The sequence below is a fragment of the Acanthopagrus latus genome, chromosome 21 (genome assembly GCF_904848185.1).
Source record: "Acanthopagrus latus isolate v.2019 chromosome 21, fAcaLat1.1, whole genome shotgun sequence".
Lineage (NCBI taxonomy): Eukaryota > Metazoa > Chordata > Actinopteri > Spariformes > Sparidae > Acanthopagrus > Acanthopagrus latus.
The window spans coordinates 506,516-528,956 of NC_051059.1; the positions used below are offsets into that span (position 1 = coordinate 506,516).

The 22,441-nt window shown below is 47.1% G+C and overlaps 1 protein-coding gene across 1 annotated transcript in view; it reads left to right on the plus strand.

Annotated features, from left to right (window-relative positions):
- Positions 1 to 22,441, plus strand: part of LOC119011739 (2-lysophosphatidate phosphatase PLPPR4-like) — an 81,090-nt gene that overhangs the window by 48,652 nt on the left and 9,997 nt on the right. Inside the window, exons 7-8 of the mRNA XM_037085078.1 lie at positions 10,022 to 10,157; positions 11,994 to 12,216. Of these exons, the coding sequence (XP_036940973.1) occupies positions 10,022 to 10,157; positions 11,994 to 12,216 (359 nt within the window). The remainder of the gene's footprint in view (positions 1 to 10,021; positions 10,158 to 11,993; positions 12,217 to 22,441) is intronic.

The following is a 22,441-nucleotide window of genomic DNA, read 5'->3' on the forward strand; positions in this document are numbered from 1 at the left end:
CTGAAGAAGGAGTCCTGTCAAGCCTGGTTGGCTCAGGGGACTCACGAGGCAGCTGACGGGTACCGACAGGCCAAGCATGCAGCAGCACAGTCAGTTGCGGAAGCAAAGGCTCGGGTCTGGGAAAAGTTCAGGGAGGCCACAGAGGAGGAATACCAGTCAGCCTCAAGGAAGTTCTGGCAAACCATCCGGTGCCTCAGGAGGGGGAAGCAGCCCTCCACCAACACCGTTTACGGTGGAGGTGGGTAGCTGTTGACCTCGACTGGGGATATCGTCAGGCTGTGGAAGGAATACTTCGAAGATCTCCTCAATCCCACTGACACGCCTTCCATAGAGGAGCAGAGGCTGGGGACTCAGAGGTTGATTCATTCCTCACCGAATCCGAAGTCACTGAGGTAGTTGGGAAGCTCCTCAGTGGCAAAGCACCGGGGGTGGATGAGATTTGCCTACCTCAAGTCTCTGGATGTTGTGGGGCTGTCATGGTTAACACGCCACGTGTGGCAGTCGGGGACAGTGCCTTTAGGACTGGTAGACCAGGGTGGTGGTCCCTCTATTCAAAAAGGGGGACTGGAGGATGTGTTCCAACTATCAGGGATCACACTTCAGCTTCCCTGGGAAAATCTATTCCAGGGCACTGGAGAGGAGAATTGGCCAATAGTCAAACCTCGGATTCAGAAGGAACAATGTGGTTTTCGTCCTGGCCTTGGAACACTGGACCAGCTCTATACCCTCCGCAGGGTGCTCGAGGATTCATGGGAATTTGCCCAACCCATCCACATGTGATTTGTGGACTTAGACAAGGCATTCGACTGTGTCCCTCGTGGCATTCTGTGGGAGGTGCTCCAGGAGTACGGGGTCGGAGGCCCTCTGCCTACTAAGGGCTGTATGGTCCCTGTCCGACCAGAGCAGGAGTCTGGTTCGCATTGCCAGCAGTAAGTTAGACCTGTTCCCGGTGCTTATTGGACTCTGGCAGGGTTGCCCTTTGTCACCGGTTCTGTTCATTATTTTTATGGACAGAATTTCTAGGCGCAGTCGGGGGCTGGAGGGGGTCTGGTTTGGGAGCCACTGTATTTCAGCTCTGCTTTTTGAGGACGATGTTGACTTGTTGGCTCCATCGAGCCAGGAGCTCCAGCATGTCCTGGGGCAGTTTTCAGCCAAGTGTGAAGCAGCTGGGATGAATATCAGCACCTCCAAGTCTCCAAGTCACCTCCATGGGTCTCGACCGGAAAAAGGTGACTTGCTCCCTCAGGGTTGGGGGAGAGTTCTTGCCTCAAGTGGAGGATTTCAAGTATCTTGTGGTCTTGATCACGAGTGAGGGAAGGATAGAATGCGACATTGACAGGCAGATCGGTGCAGCAGCCGCAGCAATGCGGTCATTGTATCGGTCTGTCGTTGTGAAGAGAGAGCTGAGCCGAAAGGCGAAACTCTCAATTTACCGGTCAATCTACGTCCTACCCTCACCTATGGTCATGAACTTTGGGTCGTGACAGAAAGAATAAGATCCTGGATACAAGCAGCTGAAATGAGTTTCCTCTGCAGGGTGGCAGGGCACAAAGGATGTTTAGATAGAGATAGGGTGAGGAGCTCTGTCACCCAGGAGGACCTCTGAGTAGAGCCGCTGCTCCTCCACGTCGAGAGGAGCCAGCTGAGGTGTCTCAGGCATCTGTATCAGATGCCCCCCGGACGCTTTCCTCGGGAGGTGTTCCTGGCATGCCCCACCAGGAGGAGACCTAGAGGACGACCCAGGACACACTGGAGTGACTAGGTCACTTGGCTGGCTTGGGAACGTCTTAGGATCCTCCCGGAGGAGCTAGAGGAAGTATCTGGGGAGAGGGAAGTCTGGGCGTCCCTGCTCGGACAGCTGCCCCCGCAACCCGGCCCCAGATAAGCAGAAGAAAATGGATGGATGGATGGATGGATGGATGGATGGATGGATATGGTTTTAGCTACTTATGTTTTTAGATTTTATATGTTAGTGGGTTAGTAACTGAATTACTCCACTATAAAAGTAACTAGTTACCAGGGAAAGTAACTGTTGCATTGCTTTTTTCCTTCCCCCTTTTGAGCTTAGCATTCACTTTAGCATACTCAGCATCTATGTATTTATAAAAAGTTTCTACATGGTGGACGGGCACCTGCTCTCCCCAGTATTTTGCCAGTGAGGGTTCTGAAGGAGTCTGAGTCAGCTGTTGATAACGGGAGCATGTTCTCAACAACATACCTGCCTATCATTGCATTCAGTTCAGTCTGTGTCAAGTTTTTGTGAAGCTGGAGCAGAAAATTACAGCTTTAGATGCTTGGACAGCTCTGTGTTCTTCTTTGATAGCAGAGCTCACGTTAGCCACACCTGGCAGTGCCAAGAACATAAGTCAGGTGGTTATCTGTATATACTGTAAATGTCGTGGTATAATACAGGTAATCTAGAAACTTGTCACAGATAGCCCCCTTGAGAGCCAAGAACCCCAGTTTACCGGAGTGGAGATGGTAGTTTCTCTCAGCAGGTGTAAGTGTTGAAGCCATACCCAATGACCCGCTTTGCCTTTACATTTACCTGGCTGGTTCTGAGTGTTATTTTCACCAGTTTCATTTGGTTTCTTCAGCTGTTCAAACTAGGGCTTAGCCAGCCAAGAATAGTCTTGGATGAAGGAGCAGTAATACCCAAGAAACCCCAGCAGAGACTTGACCTCTCCCACTGTGTTGCTGTGTTATCACTGCTGCCAGATCATGAGGATTGATCTTGACTCCCTCCCCAGACACCAATCAGCCAAGGTAACGAACCTCTCTTTTAAACAGCTTGCACTTGGTCGGCCTAAGTTTGATGCCGTGTTCCCCCGTGAGGCTAAGGACTTGTCTGAGGTGGAGAGTATGATCATGAAAGGATGTTGAGTAGCATAGCACTTCATTGAGGTATGAAGCACAGCATTCATCTTGAATACCTTCCAGCACACCCTCCATACATCTCTTGAAAGCTGCAGGTGCATTCGTCAAACCAAATGGGATCCATATCCATTCAAATAACCCCGACGGTGGACTGAAGGCTGTGAGGTGTCTGGATTCTTTGCTCATGAACCCTTGGTGATAGGCGCTGCCTTGATCTAATAGAGAACCAGGTGTTGCCCCCCAAAACTGTCAAGCAGTTCTTGGATTCGTGGTAGCGGATGACTATCAGGAAGAGTCTTTTGATTCAGCCCTCTAAAGTCCTTTTTGCACACGCACACCATGTTGATACATTAAGTAAGTATAAAAGAATGTATCAAAACTGTGCAAAATAGGTCATCACGCGACCATCACAGCCACTGGCATTATGTGCCTGCCTGCGACCCTCTCCGTCCCGCCGACAGCGGGTGCCACCATCACGGCCACCGGCAATATGTGCCCGCCTGCGACCCTCTCCGTCCTGCTTGTCAGTGGAGTCGGTCAATCTGATTGGTCAAATGTCTACTGAGCCACAGACGCTGCTCCAACTTTCTTCTTGCAGCTCCTGCAGATAGGGCTGCCATCCTCGACCAGCTGTCTCTGAGCATTCTCATAAAAAACAAAGTATGCCCAGACTTCAGATTTGGTTTCTTTGAAGGCAGAAAAATGCTGCAAGGGCCACTACTATCACATCCTCCCTTCGCCATGTCTTCTTCCCAATATAACAAGCGCACGTTGCACGCTACACCTGCATAGTGAGACTTGGAAGTATCTCGAGAGTTTTCCATACCTTTGTAATCGACCGCAGCGGTTACCATGGTAATTAAAACTTCAATGGTAACCTTCACTGTTGAGAAATTTACCATGGTTTACCATGACACCACCGTAACCATTACATCCCTACTTGGACTTGAGCTTGAGTGTGAAGAACAGTGGCCTGAACTTGAGCTTGTGGCTGGACGAGTGGCATTGACTGTGACTGTTCTGGTTTTGTGTGGCTGACCTAGGTGGGCCTTGTCTCTCAGCTTCCTCACTAACTGAATTCATCATTATCTGTAAAGGCAGGTGTTTGGTGATTTCAGCTGCGTCGGAAGTTTTTGGAGCCGCGCGGACGTTGTCTGCTCTGACTGAACACGCGTCTGAGGAGGAGGGCCATCGGACTTCTGAGCCATTGGGTTCTCTGATTGGCAGTGTGCTAGCGAATCAGCGCGGTGTGTGGGAGGGGCAGAATACTGTGTGCGCATTGGTTTTCTATGCACTCCATTCCATCATTCCCCATTTTCATGCTTTGCAGTACTGGCATGAGACTAGTTGTTATGTCCATTCAGGACAAATTAATTTGTGTTCGTCTGGTAATGCCTCACTGCATGTTTAGTATGCAGCTGTTTTTATCTGAAATAGTTAAGTTTTGTTTTGATCAGAAGTAAAGAGAGTTACATGCATAAGCCTCTCCTTTACAACTCGCAACACAAGCATGACCGCTTTTTGCATCTCGTGCAAGCGCAGAACGTACACGCTACTGTGGAGTAGGCAGCACATCGAAGCGGTGTGTTTCAATGCAACTTTTCTGACAAGCGGGTCAGACAAGAGGCAACAGAGTGGTCGGAGAGTGGTCAGATAAGGCTGTTGGATGTCTGGGCGGTGTGTGGGGGCCTTAAGATAAAATCATAAGTTAAACTTGTGTTGGTAATGAGGGTTTTAAGGTCTTGCCTAACATATGCATATTTCTCATTTATCCCCTGATACAATGAGTGAAGGAATATTCCATGGACAAGTTTGTTATCATACTGAAACTCTGAGCTACCTTGCTGGGAAGCAAAGAGTACTCTCTGTTTAAGCCCCATTAACCTGGACCTAAACTGTTGTGGGCTCTCTCTGTCCTGTTGTTTTGCATAGCTCAGCTCCTGAAATAGCTCTGCACTACTTTTGTCTCGTAAGTGTGGGAAACACACTGAGGAAACGTTAAAGCTCAGCTACAGTTAACCCATCTTTGGTCATCAGCATGTCTTTAAAAGTATCAGGCTTGATTATTTTAAGGACAGTGTGAAGTACTTCTGCTTCAGTGAAATTCTCTGCTAGCCCCTCATCAATCTGCCTCAGAAATTTCAGAAATTTGTCCACCATGTCCCAAAATTATTGCCCCCCTGGGGGGAACGGCAGCCGAGTCAGTGCGTGGACACGCCGATAGCAATTAGCGGGAGTTGGCAGGTGTATTGCTTTAGTTACGGTGCAGTTTAAACTTTTGGACAATGGCTGGAAAAAAAACTTTATTCGACTTCTTCCGCAAAAAAAAGGAGACTGTCATCCAAGAAGGAAAAGAAGCAGAGGCCGTTACCAGTTCACAGCCGGAGGAGCCAACACAGAACCAGGAGCCTTCAGGAGAGGATGTTATTGCTACTAGCAGTGCTAGCGGCAGTAGTAACGTTGCTAGGTCACCTTTCCCGGAGGTATGGACTGAGGAAATGTGGACTCAAAAACAAACCACCTACAGTTTATATATATATATATATATATATATATATATATATATATATATATATATATATATATATATATATATATATATATATATATATTTCAGGATTTGAGAGACGTCTAATTGCAACATTTTTTATTTATTTATTTATTTTTTCAAATTTTTTTGGGGAGAGTTCCCCTAGTGATAAAATCCCCACTACACTACTGGGTACCAGGGAGAGGTGTGTTCAGAACCGTGCAGCTCTGTATGTTAGAATAAAGAGGCAGAAAACTTAGCTTGCATTCAGCTCAATGCAGAATTTATTCTCTCCTTAACAAAAAGACATATTAAACAATTGACTGAGGTATTAACAAAAATACTTAGCATTGGGTGAAGTGCAATACTTTCAAGTATAGCAGGTATTGCAATACCTTAAGAAAACATATTTATCCATAGCATGTTATTTACAGGATTTATTCTGCAGCTTGCATGCCTCTGAAGGGTTTCAAGTTCCTCCCTAGCACTATGTGCCACCTAGTGACCTGTCTTGAGTATTGCGCCCACAAATACAGCATAATGAAATCGGCATTTAATTACTATTTGAGGCATAATTTTAAAAAGTTTAGGGGTGTCCATTTTTAAACCACATGACTATTTTTAAACACTTTTAACTTGTTTTTGTCAGACTCAGACAAGGAGAGAGGACTCAGATGCAGAATAGCAGGTGTAATGACAGGTTTTATTTTGCTGAACTGCAACTCTTCAGTATGAATTGAAAAATCAATTGCTATGAAAATCTATGAAGACAGACAAGACAAACAAGACAAAGAACATGCAAAACGAAAAGCGCTCCCGAAGGAGGAATCTACACTGACCTTAAATACTTGACTATAAAACTTTAAATGGAAAACAAAAATCACTCCAAAGAGGTCAGCACACAGGCTATGAAAATTATCTATACTGAATAATACAAAAGGTACAACAAAAGGCGCGCCACACGGAGGAAATAAAAGGCTATCAAAATTTCTAAACTCAAAATCAAAACTCTAACCAGAACTTTAGAAACAAAGATCAATCAACCAAAGAGAATCAATTTCAGAAAATAAAACTTGACAATGCTTAACTAGGGTTTCAAGGCAAGACTGTGGACAAGGCTTCCATATACGACAAACGACTAAATACTTTGGCGACGCGGACAGGGGAAGACAAAGACTTTATACACATGAGGAAGGGGAACACATGTGAAAACAATCAAGGATCAGGGATGACGTCAGACCAGGGACACAAGAGGAAGGGCAAGTGACCTGAAACGAGAGGAGAGTTACTTTTCAAAATAAAACATGAAATTCAGACAAAAACCCAAGACAGGACATCCCTCACCGCGGTGTGACAGTTTTTTAATATGGTTTACTTCCATGTTTACTCCCATGTGCTGAGTGTGTTGAATGTCTAGTTTTCAATTTGGATTCATGTGGTTTTAGTTATTTCTGACAACAGTGACACAGAGCGCAAAAAGTTTGTTTAGTCAGTATAGAACACTCCTGACTACTGTGCACTGTCTATCGACATCAACTTCTCTAACGTTAACTAAGTAGCTAACCAGTTAACCACAGGTAGCTCTGGGAGCTGCTTACTGGGGCTTAATCTCGGCGGTGCACGTTGACAGTTTTGCAGTGTTTTTAAACGGGCTTCGCCTTTTTAAGCAGGATGGCCTCCACCCAAACCAGGGGGATCACAGCTTTTAGCTATCAACATTGACCTGACTGTCCGTACCTCCACCTGTTGTTCTCACTGAAGCTCCCCACCAAATTTTAACTTTTTATTTTCTACTAGAGGGGGACAAAAAGGAGGTGGAGCTGCTTCAATCACTAAAGACACCATGTTGTCAAATGATGTCTTTAACAAATATCATTTGAGTATCATGCCTTGTTTTTAGCAGCACCCCATCCTCTGTATGACAGTCTACAGACCACCCCGCTATTCCACCTCTTTTAACAGTGAATTCTTAGAGCTACCATCAATTACCCATAGCAATTATAACAAAATATCAATATTTGGTGATTTTAATTTACACATAGATAATTCCTCAGATCCAGTGTCGACAGAATTTTTAAACCATCTACATTGCCTAGATTTCAATCAACATGTCACACAGCCAACCCACAGCAGGGGGCGCACCCTGGACCTGGTCATAACCTATGGCCTGTCCATTGGTGTGCCCTCTGTTGTGGACCTGGCTGTGTCCGACCACTTTTGTGTGTTTTTACAATCACCAGTTTTAACCAGCAAGAGACCTCAGTGAGAACGGTGAGGAAATGCTACCTAACTTCTGAAGTGGCTGCAAATGTTATCCAGATTTTACAGAGCACTCCTGCAGAAATTTTACCAGCACCATGTGATTTTATTGTTGACAGTTTTAAAAATAAAATAAAATCAACGCTGGACTCAGTAGCTCCACTTTTAATAAAAACCATTAATACAAGACCTACACCCCCGTGGAGAAATACAGAAACTAAAAAACTAAAGACAAAACTTCCAGAATGCTGAGAGGAGATAGAGAAAAACAAGATTAACAGTTCACTATGAAGTTTTACATGGACACCTCAAAACCTATAATAATGCAGTCAAACAGCCAAGAATCTCCCATTTCCAAAAAATCATCAAGGAACATAAAAGCAACCAAAAATTCCTCCTCTCCACAACTGACCTTTTAACAAACACACATTTTAATAGATCCTCCAAAACACCAACTGACACCCTTTGTGAGGACTTTGCAGACCACTTCAGAACTAAAATCAGTGACATCAGATCAAGTCTTTTACCTCAGATTTTAAATGTCAACACACCCGGATCATTAATTTTACCCAAGGAAACACTGGAGAGTTTTGCCCTGGTTGATGCGAGGACACTTGGTTGAGTCTTCTCTGAAATAAAGCCCACAACCTGCCTATTAGACCCAATTCCCACCCCATTTTTTAAAACACTTTGTGGATTCTTTCAGGATCAGCTGTTTTACATGGTTAATTGCTCTCTTCAGACGGCTGTCTTCCCTGCCTCCTTTAAAACAGAAGCCCCTCCTGAAGAAGAGCAACCTAGATCCCAACATCTTTAATAATTATTGGCCTATATCCAACTTACCATTTTCAAGTAAAATTTTGGAAAAACTTGTTTTTAAATCAAGTAAATGTTTGTTTTTTTAATCACAAACAACATTTTAGAGAAGTGTCAGTCTGGTTTCAGGACGAACCACATTACTGTGATAGCCCTTTTAAAGATTTTAAACGACATCAGGTGCAACTTAGATAACCATAAACTCACAGTCTTGGTACTACTGAATCTAACCTCTGCCTTCAATACAGTAGAACATCACATTTTATTGAATAGACTGAGGAACCTGGTCAGCCTCTCTGGTACTGTTCTTAACTGGTTCGTGTCAGGTTATGGGTTTAAAGGGAAAGACTATGGAAAAGGGAGGTGGACCCAAGTTCAAATCAAACATAAAGCACATCAGAAACAGGAGCCAGCTACAACACCAACAGAATACAAACAATGACCGGACAAGGAGTGAAGGGAAACACACAGACTAAGTGCACAGACACTGATTACCAAACGAGGAACAGGTGAGGAGAGAGAGGAGGGAGGAAGCCAGGTGTGATAACAAAGGGGAGGAGCACAGAGACCAGGAGGGAACAAGGCTGGCAGACAGAGGGAGACAGAGGGCAGACCACAGGAAGGACTTAAAGGACAAGAGACACAAGAGGGCATGGAAATTCAACAAGGAAAATACACAGGGGAACTGAAAGGACACACGAGGGCATGGAAAAACAAAACATGACACACAGGACATGATACAAAGACATAAATCAATACAAGAAACCAAAAACCAGATACAAGAACACAACACAAACAGGAATCATGACAGTTCGTCTCTTACCTCACAGATCGACACTTCTTTTCTAAGTATGGAAACATGTTCCTTGGGGCCCCACAAAATACAGTGTGGGGGTTCCCAAAGGGTCAATTTTAGGGCCAACTCCAACAGGGATAAGGAGGTTCTACGGCTGAGAAAATTAAGTGCCAAACAAAAGGCCAGTCTGACGGTGATGTAAAGTGGTGTGAATTTTCCCTTTACAATGTACACTTGAACTGTTATAGATTTTTTAAGGTGAGCCTTGTTTTAGGTGTTTTACTGCAGTACAAAGCTGAGCGTCCAGGCTAGAGTGGCTCTCTACTTCTCCAAACTGAGGGTGTGCTGAACAGTGATTACGGTAGGGAACAGATCAACTATAAATATGATAAAAACCCGAACTATCCCTTTAAGTGTTATCAGCACAGTCAGGTGTAGACAGTGTGGAGATCAGAGAGCGCGTGTGGCAGTTGAAATCTTCCAACATATTCTATTTCACATGGATGTACATCTCATGACTGAACATGACTGAGATGCTCTAACAGGGATTTCAGTGTGACGTTAAAAAGGCATTGGTGCAGGACTTCCCAGCTGACATGGTTGCCAAACCCTTTTCATGCCTGTACCTTTCCTGTGTTTTCCTCTGTGTTTCACTGTGTGTGTGTGTGTGTGTGTGTGTGTGTGTGTGTGTGTGTGTGTGTGTGTGTGTGTGTGTGTGTGTGTGTGCCTGTTTTTACATGCAGGGTGTGTACGCAGTGGGGAATTTCCAGCCCAGTGAGGATCGGTCCAGAAGTCAACCACCTCCCCCCACCCTGAGAGAGCCCCCCCTCTCCTCCCTACCCAATGTCAGCCAATCAGCAATTAGCAACAGTCACCAAGGTAAAAACCTGCCTGCAAGATGATTCTTTGAGTTACAGATCACATCACCCTGCCATGTGATTCTAAAATTCCTTTTCATAAAAAATGTTACACATCATCCCTACCAGTCAGCTTCACCAATGCTAATGAGTACAGTCACACTGTGTACCAATAGAATAGTGACTTTAAAGGAAAGGAAATAAAATGTTGCAATTACCAAATCAAAGGAGAAAATTCATTGGTCACGTCATTACTATACACATAGACCAAGACATAAAATTGTTGGTCCTTTCTGACAAAATTGTTTTGTATTAATCCATGACCTTAGACATCGCAATCATTTATTCAGTCATTCATGGCACGGGTAGGGTAGAAAAGAAAATGATGCACTTGACAATAGTTAAGCTGTTGTCTGCTGTGCCACTGGTAGGAGAATAGTGTCAACATCCAAAGAGGTTGGCTTATTTATTTATTTGTTGAACTGCTCATTTTAAACTATGCTTATTGGCCAATAGGATGTATTGTTTCCATTGGAAAATATTGGTTTAAGGTTCAAGATAGGTGGAGTTCCTGAAGAGATAATGCTGGTGTTCAATGGAGTTCCAGCTTACATCAGACAAATTGGATTTAACTGGAAAGTTCAATGCCTGGACCTGTATGTCAACATGGCATCCTACGGCCTTTGATGATCTGTGAAGTCCTAGCAACAAGACAAACATTAAAAACTATCCTCTGGTGATGACATAAAGCCCTATGAGCAGAGCGCTATCGTTGAGACCATGACCAGGTGCTGAAAGTAGTCATTTGTAGATAATGGTAGCTTTTGTCAAGGAAAGGAAAGCAGCCTCAGCCACAGCCTCAGAACACCTCAACATCAGCAGCCCTCTTTACAGCAAAAAGGGTCGACCAAGAGAAACAGGTGAATTCCCAAGGTGACGGTCCCTGAGCAAAGTGCTCAAACAAAGCAAGCTATGGAGTACAGGTGCTGGTTTAGGATGTCTGAGACCTGTATCACCTATTGATCTCATGTTACTTCAGTGATGATGTGTCTCAGTGCATCTGAAGATTTATGTTACAACAAAAAAAGAGTAGCATAAATCAAAGCAGTAGAGGCCAAGATATCCTGATCCTGAAGCTCTAAAACTGGTGGATCCTACATTTCCCACAATGCAAATCTTTGACACTCCATTCTTGGGATATGTCAAATTCCACACCCTTGGTTTGTAAGGCAGGCTTTTTGTTAAGAAAAATTGTAATCTCCAAACGAGGATCTGATGATATGTTCGGGGTTATTCTTTGAAAGCTCCTCCAGAGCCAAAGAAGACCTGATCCAACTGTGATGTTGAGTCATAATATACTGATTCTGAGGTGTACAAGTAGTGGAGTATCCCTTTAAACTTTTAACTAAATAAACCTTGTTGCATAAGAAGAATACTTTAATGAAACCACCTTTTCAGAATTTACACAGATGTGAAGAATGAGATCAGGGATAGATGTAGATGAAATTAATTTCTCCCACAGAGTGGTTGGGCTCATCCCTAGAAAGGAGGAGTTTGAGGAGTGTCATCAGGATGTGCTGTGGTTACCTTCCTTTAGAGGTACTCTGGGCATGCTCAAGAGTCCCAAAATAGCACGTTAGAGGGTTTATATTTTTCAGTGAACCTGGGAACACCTCAGGATCCCCCAGAAAGAGCTGGAAAAAGTTGCTGAGGAGAGGAACATATAGACTCTCTTGCTAAACCTATGTTGAATCAGTGGCAATTGGATCGATTGATACATGAGAGGGTGGATGGATGGATTGGTGGATGGATGGGTAGCTTGATTATCAGTTTGACTCTCCCCTTTGTCCAATTATAGGTCACCACACCCTGGCTCCCAGCCAACCTGAGCCCATCATCACTAGGACCTCATCTCATACCCTGTCCCCCAACCGACCAGAGCCCATACTGACGCGAAGTTCCTCCTATCGAGAGCCCTCTATGTCTATGAAGAGAGCCAGTGCAGAAGTGGAGGCAATAACTCCATCCAGTCCTCTGGGTAACCATGACAACATGACCTTCAGCAGCAGCACACTGCCCAGGTAGACTTCTCTTATACAGACTTAACAGGTTTAGTTTGGTTTGGGAGAGAAAACAAGGTGCTGTTGAATGCTGTTTTGCTTTTGACTAATTGCTCTATTTTACCTTGTGGATTACATTTTAGCATGAAAAGTAAGTGGACGAAACCACTGCAGGGGTTGTAGATAAAGTATTTTTACAAGGAGAAATGTAGAGACTGCAACTTGGGACATGTGACAAGTCATTCAGCCCACCCCTTCATTTAGCAACAATATCCCACACAGTGTCTGAGTCAACCAGTATTGGGTCCAGCAGAGTTAGAAAGTGTGACTGACAGGTTTAGTTCACGTTTGTCTCTTAACAAGTCTTATCATGGCTGTCTGTCACTCTGTGGTCACATCATGGAGAAAATATTACTGCGTGTGTGTTTAACTGCCATCATTTTCACTGCTTTTTTCAACACTTCTATCACTGTGAGCAATCTGTCTGCTCTCCTGCTGTATGTGATACAAACATTGAGGGAAGAAGGAAAATGATTTGAGATGTGATTAGATTGACTGTTCATGTGTCTGTGTGGGTGTAACTGAGAGGACAACTAATCTGAAATACTTTTAAAGCAGCACTGGTAAGAACTTGGAGGGCTCAGGGCATGTCAGGGTTTCTGGCATTGTCCCTGAGCACACACAGGTGTTGGAGTTCATCAACCTGGAACTGACTGCACCATTTTAAAAAAAAGGACAAAGGGGGACATAAGTAATGACTGTATGTGCTATTACACATATTGTAAATTGAGCGTTGAAGTGGCTTGATCCCGGAAACCTGCCTGACATATCGGTGGTGACTGGTGGGTGGAGGTCATGTCTTGACTAACTGTGCCATGGTCCTGTTTGGCTCCTCATACAATACTTTTTTTAATCAAATAGATCTGAAATGGGGAAGAAATGCACCAAAAACAAACATTTTAACTATTCCCCAAGTCAGTTGGAGGTGGGTTGCTGTGGAAAACATGAATAGAACAGAATCTGACAATTCAAATTGATCCATTCAGACCTACACTCAATAGAAAATGGTACAAAGACAATATTTTGTCGCACTCATCATCTTAATTGATTGGTATATTTGTATTGTGAGTTGATGTCAGTTTCACTTTTTAAACAAATTGTGACAGGATCAACAAAAAGACTGTGGAAATTGTCGAATGCTCAAAAAATACCTGTTCCACAGGTTAAAAGGTTCATTGGTAACAGGTGGCTGCAGGGCCGGCTCCAGCCATTTTGGTGCCCTAGGCCAGATTAAGATTTGGAACCTAACAATGCAATGTCAAATCACAGTTAAGTTTAAAATATCCCATTGACAGCTTCCACAACATGCATTATAAAGTTGTTATATTCAAACAATACAAAACAGTGCAATAAAAGTAGAATATAAAAGATCCAGTGAAAGTTTCGCTGGAGGCAGGTGGGGTGCTGGATGTGGTGGTGTTGCTGCTGCTGATGCTTGACCTACAGCTGTATTCAACATACAGCACATCCATACATAATGTTACTACTGCATCAATTCTGTTGTGTCATACTCCTTCATATAACTTAGGCACCGTACAAATAAGCTTTATTTGATAAAAAGAAAAACAGCAGCAGTTGCAGCCGAATAAGTTAATAAGCTTGACATTCAGATGATTCATAAACATCCTTGGCAGCTAATATAGCTGAGCTGTGCTTTATATCAATTTAATTTGGCTAGAACAAATGATCCGTCTTCATATAATGCAGCATTTTTTTATTAATTAAAAGACGACATACCATTTCCTAAATTGTTCATCTGATGGCTTGGATCTTTTCACGATGAAAGATGAAATTTAAAAATAGCCCGTAACCTGCCTCTTGTCATTTGTCAGTCAGGCCTGTTGCTCTCTCACAGGCCAGTCAGAGCTCTCGTGACATGGCATCCCAAGTGCAGGCTAGGGTCATGGCCAGATCAAATGATGAGGAACAACAGAGATGCTGTCATGACTCCTGTTTGTTGTTCTTGTTTCCGGTTTTTGGTTTCTTGTATTTGATTTTCATCCTTGTATCTTGTCTTGTGTTATGTTTTGTTTTTTCCATGTCTTGTGTTATGTTTTGCCCTCTCGATGTCTTGTGTCTCATGTTTTGATATTCCATGCCCTCTTGTGTCCTTTAAGTTCTCCTGTGTTCTCCCCTCTGGCTCCCTCTGTCTGTTGTCTTGTTTCCTCCTGGTCTGTTCCTCTGTGCTCCTCCCCCTCGTTATCTCACCTGGTTTCCTTCCTCCTCTCTCCTCACCTGTGCCTCGTCATGTCATTAGTGTGTGTATTTAGTCTCTGTGTTTCCTTCACTCCTCGCCTAGTCATTGTATTCTGTTTGTTGTATTCTGTCTAGTGGATTCTGTCTTGTGGATTTTGTCTTGTGCTTCCTGTATTCTGTCTTGTGTGTTTTGCTCCATGCTCCATGCTCCATGCTCCATGCTCCATGCTCCAGTCTTCAGTCCCGTTTTGTTTTCCCCTAAACCCCAACGTGACAGAATGACTGGGCCAGAAATGGACCAACCAGACAGTGTGGTAATTTGTAGGCTGGGGATCGAACTGATGGAGATTCTGAGCGGCCCGGCTGACACCGGGGAGAAGCTAAAGGCCATAGCAGACTATAACCATGAACTGGATATCAGGCCTTGGTTAAAAGAACTCCCTTGGGTCGCACAGGTTATAGCGGACCTAGATAACCTCAGAAAGGCCTTGGTGGCTACAGCCACTGCCAAGCTATCAGCCCATGCCACAGCTCCAGTCCAGGCCACAGCCACAGCCACAGCCAAACTTCCAGCCCAGGCCTCAGCCACAGCCGAGCTTCCAGCCCAGGCCGCAGCCACAGCCGAGCTACCAGCCCAGGCCTCAGCCACAGCCAAGCTCCAAGCCCAGGCCACAGCCGCAGCCACAGTCGAGCTTCCAGCCCAGGCCACAGCCGCAGCCACAGTCGAGCTTCCAGCCCAGGCCACAGCCGCAGCCACAGTCGAGCTTCCAGCCCAGGCCACAGCTTCAGCCACAGCCGAGCTCTCAGCCCAGGCCGCAGCTTCAGCCACAGCCGAGCTCTCAGCCCAGGCCTCAGCCACAGCCGAGCTCCCAGTCCAGGCCTCAGTCTCAACCCCGTCGACACCTGCCAGTGGCCCCCAGTCGGCGGTCCAGATGAGGCCTGTACCTGCACCTCGGTCGGAGGACCGGCCGAGGCCTGTTCCTGCACCTCGGTCGGAGGACCGGCCGAGGCCCACGCCACGTCTTGTTCCTGCACCTCGGTCGGAGGACCGGCCGAGGCCCACGCCATGTCTTGTTCATGCACCTCGGTCGGAGGACCGGCCGAGGCCCACGCCAGGTCCAGCGCCTGTTCCTGCACCTCGGTCGGAGGACCGGCCGAGGCCCACGCCAGGTCCAGCGCCTGTTCCTGCTCCTCGGTCGGAGGACCGGCCGAGGCCCACGCCAGGTCCAGAGCCTGTTCCTGCTCCTCGGTCGGAGGACCGGCCGAGGCCCACGCCAGGTCCAGAGCCTGTTCCTGCTCCTCGGTCGGAGGACCGGCCGAGGCCCACGCCAGGTCCAGCGCCTGCTCCTGCACCTCGGTCGGAGGCCCGGCCGAGTCCCACGCCAGGTCCTGCGCCTGCTCCCGCACCTCGGTCGGAGGCCCGGCCGAGTCCCACGCCAGGTCCTGCGCCTGCTCCTGCACCTCGGTCGGAGGCCCGGCCGAGTCCCACGCCAGGTCCTGCGCCTGCTCCTGCACCTCGGTCGGAGGCCCGGCCGAGTCCCACGCCAAGTCCAGTGTCTGCACCTCGGTCGGAGGCCCGGCCGAGTCCCACGCCAAGTCCTGTGTCTGCACCTCGGTCGGAGGCCCGGCCGAGTCCCACGCCAAGCCCTGTGTCTGCACCTCGGTCGGAGGCCCGGCCGAGTCCCACGCCAAGCCCTGTGCCTGCACCTCGGTCGGAGGCCCAGCCGAGTCCCACGCCAAGCCCTGTGCCTGCTGCTCGGTTAGGGGTCCGGCCAAGGTCGTTTGTTGCCAGAGACCCTTCATCGGCTCTCAGACCACCAGCTCCCGGCAAAACTCCGTCGGTGGTCCTGCCAAGAACCTTGAGGGTTTCCCAGCCAGTGGTCTGGTCGCCAGTGGGTCTCCGTCCACGCCTTCGCCTTCGCCTTCGCCTTCGTCGTCAGCCTCCAGGGGAACCCAGCCCGCACCTACGCCTTCGCCTTCGTCTAGGTCGCCAGCCTCCAGCGGGTTCCAGCCTGCATCTTCGCCTTCGTTACCAGCCTCCAGGGGGTTCCAGCCCGCACCTACGCCTTTGCCTTCGCCTTCGTCTACGTCGCCAGCCTCCAGCGGGTTCCAGCCCGCACCTTCACCTTCGTTACCAGTCTCCAGCGGGTTCCAGCCCGCACCTACGCCTTCGCCTTCGCCTTCGTCTACGTCGCCAGCCTCCAGCGGGTTCCAGCCCGCACCTTCACCTTCGTTACCAGCCTCCAGCGGGTTCCAGCCCGCACCTACGCCTTCGCCTTCGCCTTCGCCGTCGTCGCCGGATTCCAGTGAGTTCCAGGCCGCTCCTATGTCTTCGTCGCCGCCCTCCGACGAGTTCCAGGCTGCGCCTACGCCTTCGTCGTCGCCCTCCGGCGAGTTCCAGGCCGCGCCTACGCCTTCGTCGTCGCCCTCCGGCGAGTTCCAGGCCGCGCCTACGCCTTCGTCGCCGCCCTCCGGCGAGTTCCAGGCCGCGCCTACGCCTTCGTCGCCGCCCTCCGGCGAGTTCCAGGCCGCGCCTACGCCTTCGTCGCCGCCCTCCGGCGAGTTCCAGGCCGCGCCTACGCCTTCATCGTCGCCCTCCGGCGAGTTCAAGACCGCGCCTACGTCTTCGTCGTCGCCCTCCAGCAGGTTCAAGCCTGCGCCTTTGCCTTGGTCCCTGGACTCCAGTGGGCTCCAGTCCTCGCCTCCACCCTCATGTTTGTTTGGACCTTGGCCCTCCCCTTGACCCCCTCCACCCTCCCGGTTTTGACTCTGGCCCTCCTCCTGACCCCCTCCACCCTCCCGGCTTTGACTCTGACCCTCCTCCTGACCCCCTCCACCCTCCCGGCTTCATTTGGACTTTGAACCCTAGTATTGAGGGACATCTGGGAGCTGTCCCTTAAGGGGGGGGTTCTGTCATGACTCCTGTTTGTTGTTCTTGTTTCCGGTTTTTGGTTTCTTGTATTTGATTTTCATCCTTGTATCTTGTCTTGTGTTATGTTTTGTTTTTTCCATGTCTTGTGTTATGTTTTGCCCTCTCGATGTCTTGTGTCTCATGTTTTGATATTCCATGCCCTCTTGTGTCCTTTAAGTTCTCCTGTGTTCTCCCCTCTGGCTCCCTCTGTCTGTTGTCTTGTTTCCTCCTGGTCTGTTCCTCTGTGCTCCTCCCCCTCGTTATCTCACCTGGTTTCCTTCCTCCTCTCTCCTCACCTGTGCCTCGTCATGTCATTAGTGTCTGTGTATTTAGTCTCTGTGTTTCCTTCACTCCTCGCCCAGTCATTGTATTCTGTTTGTTGTATTCTGTTTGTTAGATTCTGTCTTGTGGATTTTGTCTTGCGCTTTTTGTATTCTGTCTTGTGTATTCTGTTTGATGCTCCATGCTCCACGCTCCTGATCCTGATCCATGCTCCTGTCCATGTTCTTTGGTCCCGTTTTGGTATGTCTTGGTTTTGAGTTTTTTTTTTCATGTTTATGTTGAACTTTGAATTTTGGTTTGAACTTTGTCTTGATCTTTTGTTTGCTACTTTGCCTTTTGCTCTTTTGGTCTGCTTTTGGTTTTTTGTAACAGCTTTAAATAAAAAGCTCGCTTTTTGTTCTCCTGATTTTGCCTCCGGTGTCACTGCATTTGGATCCACCTTTCCCTTTCATAGTTTTCCCTTTTCCCCAACCTGACAGATGCGAAGTTTATTTTTCTGTCTGTCTGTCTGTCTGTCTTTCTTTGATATTTTTAAGGCAGAACATGAGGGATGGGCGCTAATGTGAAGCGCCTCTCCAGCATGTGGAGTTCTTGGCAACCACTTATATGGCTGATGCCAAGAGCCATTCATGAGTGAGAATATCATGATGGGGTATGCAAGGAGCATCAATGAAAGGCAGTCATTCACAAGCAAGGAAGAGGCCCGGTTCACCACTTTGCAAACACATGATTATATATATACTTAAACTGTTGGCAGTAAACACACCTTTGTTTGCAAATGGTTGCATTGTGTTTTATTTGTTTTACACAGTGTCTCGTTTTTGACTCTGTGCTCTAATTTAATCATTAAACCTTACATTAGCTCATAGTGACTCTGTTCTTTAGACGGAATGGAACAAAAGGAAATGGCCCATTTTCTCCCTCACCAAGTCTGAAGTGCTTTTGAAAGAGAGGCCAGGAGACAAAAGTCAAAAGTGCCAGTAGTCAGTAAAGATTCAGAAATTTTGATTATTAACTCCAGGAATTCCAATAACATAACTGTAAAACTTATTCTTAACATTTTCACGTTTGAGGAAATAAAGGTCTAAAGAGGTCAAAACTCTTCTAACACTTAGAAGAATATATAGAACATCAGAAATACTTAACCACCTTTATGAAAACATATCTTTGCATTCATCGCAGTGCTATACAAAGACACATCCCACACACACGCACACACACACACAAATAAATACACCCGTTACAGACCCTTCTCAAAAAGAAATGACCAGTTCAGTCCCTCTTAAGCCATAAACAGCTCCGTCTACACACTACACCTTCTGAAACACATCAGGGTCATTAACAAAAGAATTGTACTCAAACTCAGCATGAAGATGTGCAGGGACCAGCCCCTTGAACAGTAACTCAGGGTCCACCAGCCCCAAACCCTGCAACCCCTTATGCCTCATAATCCAAGTAGCCAGTTTAACCTGGCCAAAAAGAAAATTCATTAGCAGATCTCTGAGTAGTCCGAACTACATACCCGGGCCCCAGTATGTAAAGCTCCTCAGAGAACACCACTTCCATCTTCCCACATAGAGCAGAGAGTAGAGACAGTAAAGACAGCACATGATGACATTCAACACATGTTGTACAGACTCAAGCGTGTTACAGAACACACAGCCCTCCCCCACACTACGATCCACTACAGACTGAAACACATTTGTTGCCAGGGCCCCATGTAAAACCCTCCACTGCAGATCCCCTGATCTCTTAGGTAGAGGGAGCTTATACAGCACTTCACACCCTCAAAACACCCCAGGCTTGGAGAGGCAAAGGACAGCTTTTCTTCTTCCTGCCAACCTTCTGGACCTGCCACCAACTGCAGCACAGGGAAAACTGGAGGCTCCTCCCCACTCGTCTGACTGAGGGAGTCCAGTGCTGATGGAGACAGTGAACCCAGCAGCTCTCAGCCTCTCCAGAAGTCTCAGAGATTTAACCCCTGACTCCTCTGACAGCTGCTGCTATGACTTCCAGTCCTCCCCATCTGTCCATCTCAGGTGGCCCAGTGTCACAATTCCAGCCCTCACAAAGCAGCTCCCTAGGGTCCCAGAGTAGGTGTTGCCAAGTTTGATGAAAGGGTTGTGGAAAATAGGCTCCTCCCATACCCACGGTCCTGGTCCCACTCCCCTGGCCCCACTCCCCCTTCACGAACATGCCTTAGTATCCACCAGCTCTTTAGGACCGCACCATAGATTGGTAGCAGCCCCACAATGTCCACAGCCCCTGGATTCATAAGGCAGAGCTGTCAGTCCAACCCAGTACCACTAGCCCTTTGCAAAAGCACCCATGCTGGGTTACCCCAGCAGATATCTGCACTATACAGCAACTTTTGGGCTGCTTGCAGCCTGAAAGCTGCCACTGTGCTTTCCAAGTCCACCAGCCCTTGTCCACCCTCATGTACCAGTTGATGCAGCACTGCAGCTCTACGCCAGTGATGACCGGACCAGAGGAAGTCCACCAGAGTCCTCTATGGACTCCAAAAGGCCGGCAGGCTGGTGAAGAAGCACCAGCTTGTGCCACAGTGAAGACGCCACCAAATTATTTCATAATAATTATAATTATAGTTAATAATAATACTTATAAGGCTGTGGCCTCTGTAGGAGACCTGAGAGAGGATCCACCTCCACTTTGCCAGCCTGTTGGTTATGGCTGACACGGTCCCCTCCTAGATCCTACTGACCCAGCCCTCCAAGCCCAGGTACACCCCTAAAACCTTCAACCCCTCCTTGTTCCATTCCATACCTTGTGGTAGCTGTGGGACACCCGACTGCTTCCATCCCCACACAGCAACACCCCACTTTTCCCCCAGTTCACTTTTGAAGACAATGCCCTTTGATGCACATGAAGTGCATGCATTACTGCCTGCAGATTCTGGTTGTTTTTGACCAGTACTGACACATCGTCTGCATAGGCTGATACTACAATAGGGGCCTTAAACCCCAATTCTAGCCCCACTCCACCCTGAACCTTCCTAAACAGCAAGGCTAACAAAGGCTCAGAGGCCACTGTCTCCTACTATTCCTTAAGCCAGTTTGCCAGACTCTTAGAAAAGATTATAATACCAGCACAGAGCAGTGCCACCAGCCGCCAGTTCTTCAAGTCACTGAGATCCCCCTTTTTAGGTAACAAAGTAAGGACTGTCCTCTGACAGCTGAGTGGTACCTCCCCTATACGAAGGCACTCCATCACCACCTCATACCAGTCTGGACCCAGAACTGACCAGAAGCTTTTGTAGAAATCAACCAGCAGACCATCCACACCTGGAGAATGCCCAGATGCCACCTGTGCCAATGCCTCACTCAACTCCTGGAAGGTGACAGGGGAGTCCAATTCACTCCTTTTGGTTGGGGAAAGCCATGGTAAGCCCTCCAATATTTTCTGAACACAAGCTGGATCACACCTCTCCGCAGTGTGCAGTGTCTTGTAAAAGTCCACAGCCCCCTCCCTCATTTCAGACTTCTCACATGTCACCCCCCCGTCAGGCAGACACAAGCAGTGTGTGTGTCCATCTTGCCCCTGTTGTTCTTCCAGCCCAAAGAAAAAAGAGATTAGTGCATCCATTTCATTTGACATTTAACATGCCCTTTTCTGGAGAATGGAGCCTAAACTTCTCCCAAGTTCAGCCACATTTCGCCTCTGTTCTGCAGTGTTCTGCTCCACAAGCCTCTCCTCAAGCTCCATTATATTGCTCTCCATCCTTCCTATAGCTCTTGTCATCTCTACAGTAGCAGATGCTGTATATTGTTGACAAAAGTGTCTAATTTGGCACTTCCCCACATCCCACCAGAAGCTGAGTGAGTCAAACAATCAGACCCTGCTTTCACTCATGTGAAACCCCTCTTGTCTGGGTGTTTAAACCTCCATGTATCCAGCGGATCATATTCTCTTAAAATCCCGCCCAAAACACTGGCTGAACCCATATGTGGCTCTTCACCCCTCCTGTCTAGATGTGCATCAACAGTGCAGTTACACTAAGATGTCATCCTGCTCAACCTCAGATAATTCCTGTTTCATAGCCTCAAACAGAACCACCCTTTCCGTGCCTGTATTATGTGCATACACATTCATAAACACAAACACCAGCCCCTTAATTGTTGCCCTCACTACCAACAGCCTGCCCTTACAAAATTCCTTCTGCGAAATCACACCAACTGCCAGCTCTGGTGTGAATAACACTGCAACCCCTGCACACCTGTTTGTACCATGGCTTTAGGATGTGAGTGACCCTCCACCAGAGCCCCCAGTCTACCTCATTATCTACATCCATATGTTTCTCACAAAAAGATTACATTAACATTTTTTTCTTTTACATATTCCATCAACATGCCCCTTTTCCCCTGCTCTCTGGCACCATTTATATTAAGTGACTCGATTTTTAAAGCCTTCATAAGAAAAGAGGAGATGAGAAACAGAGAAAGGGACAGAGCCAGCAGGCCCTTGTGACAAACCAGACATGCTCTTCATAGCTTCAGTGATCCAAGATTCTTCCTAACAGTTAGCCCATTTCTTCAGCCTAAGGCCCTGTCCACACGAGACCTGGTTATTTTGCAACCAAGAGATTGTTAAATAAAATTCCACGTCAACACAAGTGGTGTAATAAAAATAACCGAGAATAACTCTGTTGTGTCCGCCACTAGGTGGCATTGTACTGCTGGGTGTACACGGTGAGAAGAGCTTAAAAAAAGAGAGTATGCATGTACCTGGGAGGTGCGTGAGGAAACGTGAGTTTGACTAATAAAGTAGCCAGTGAAAAGT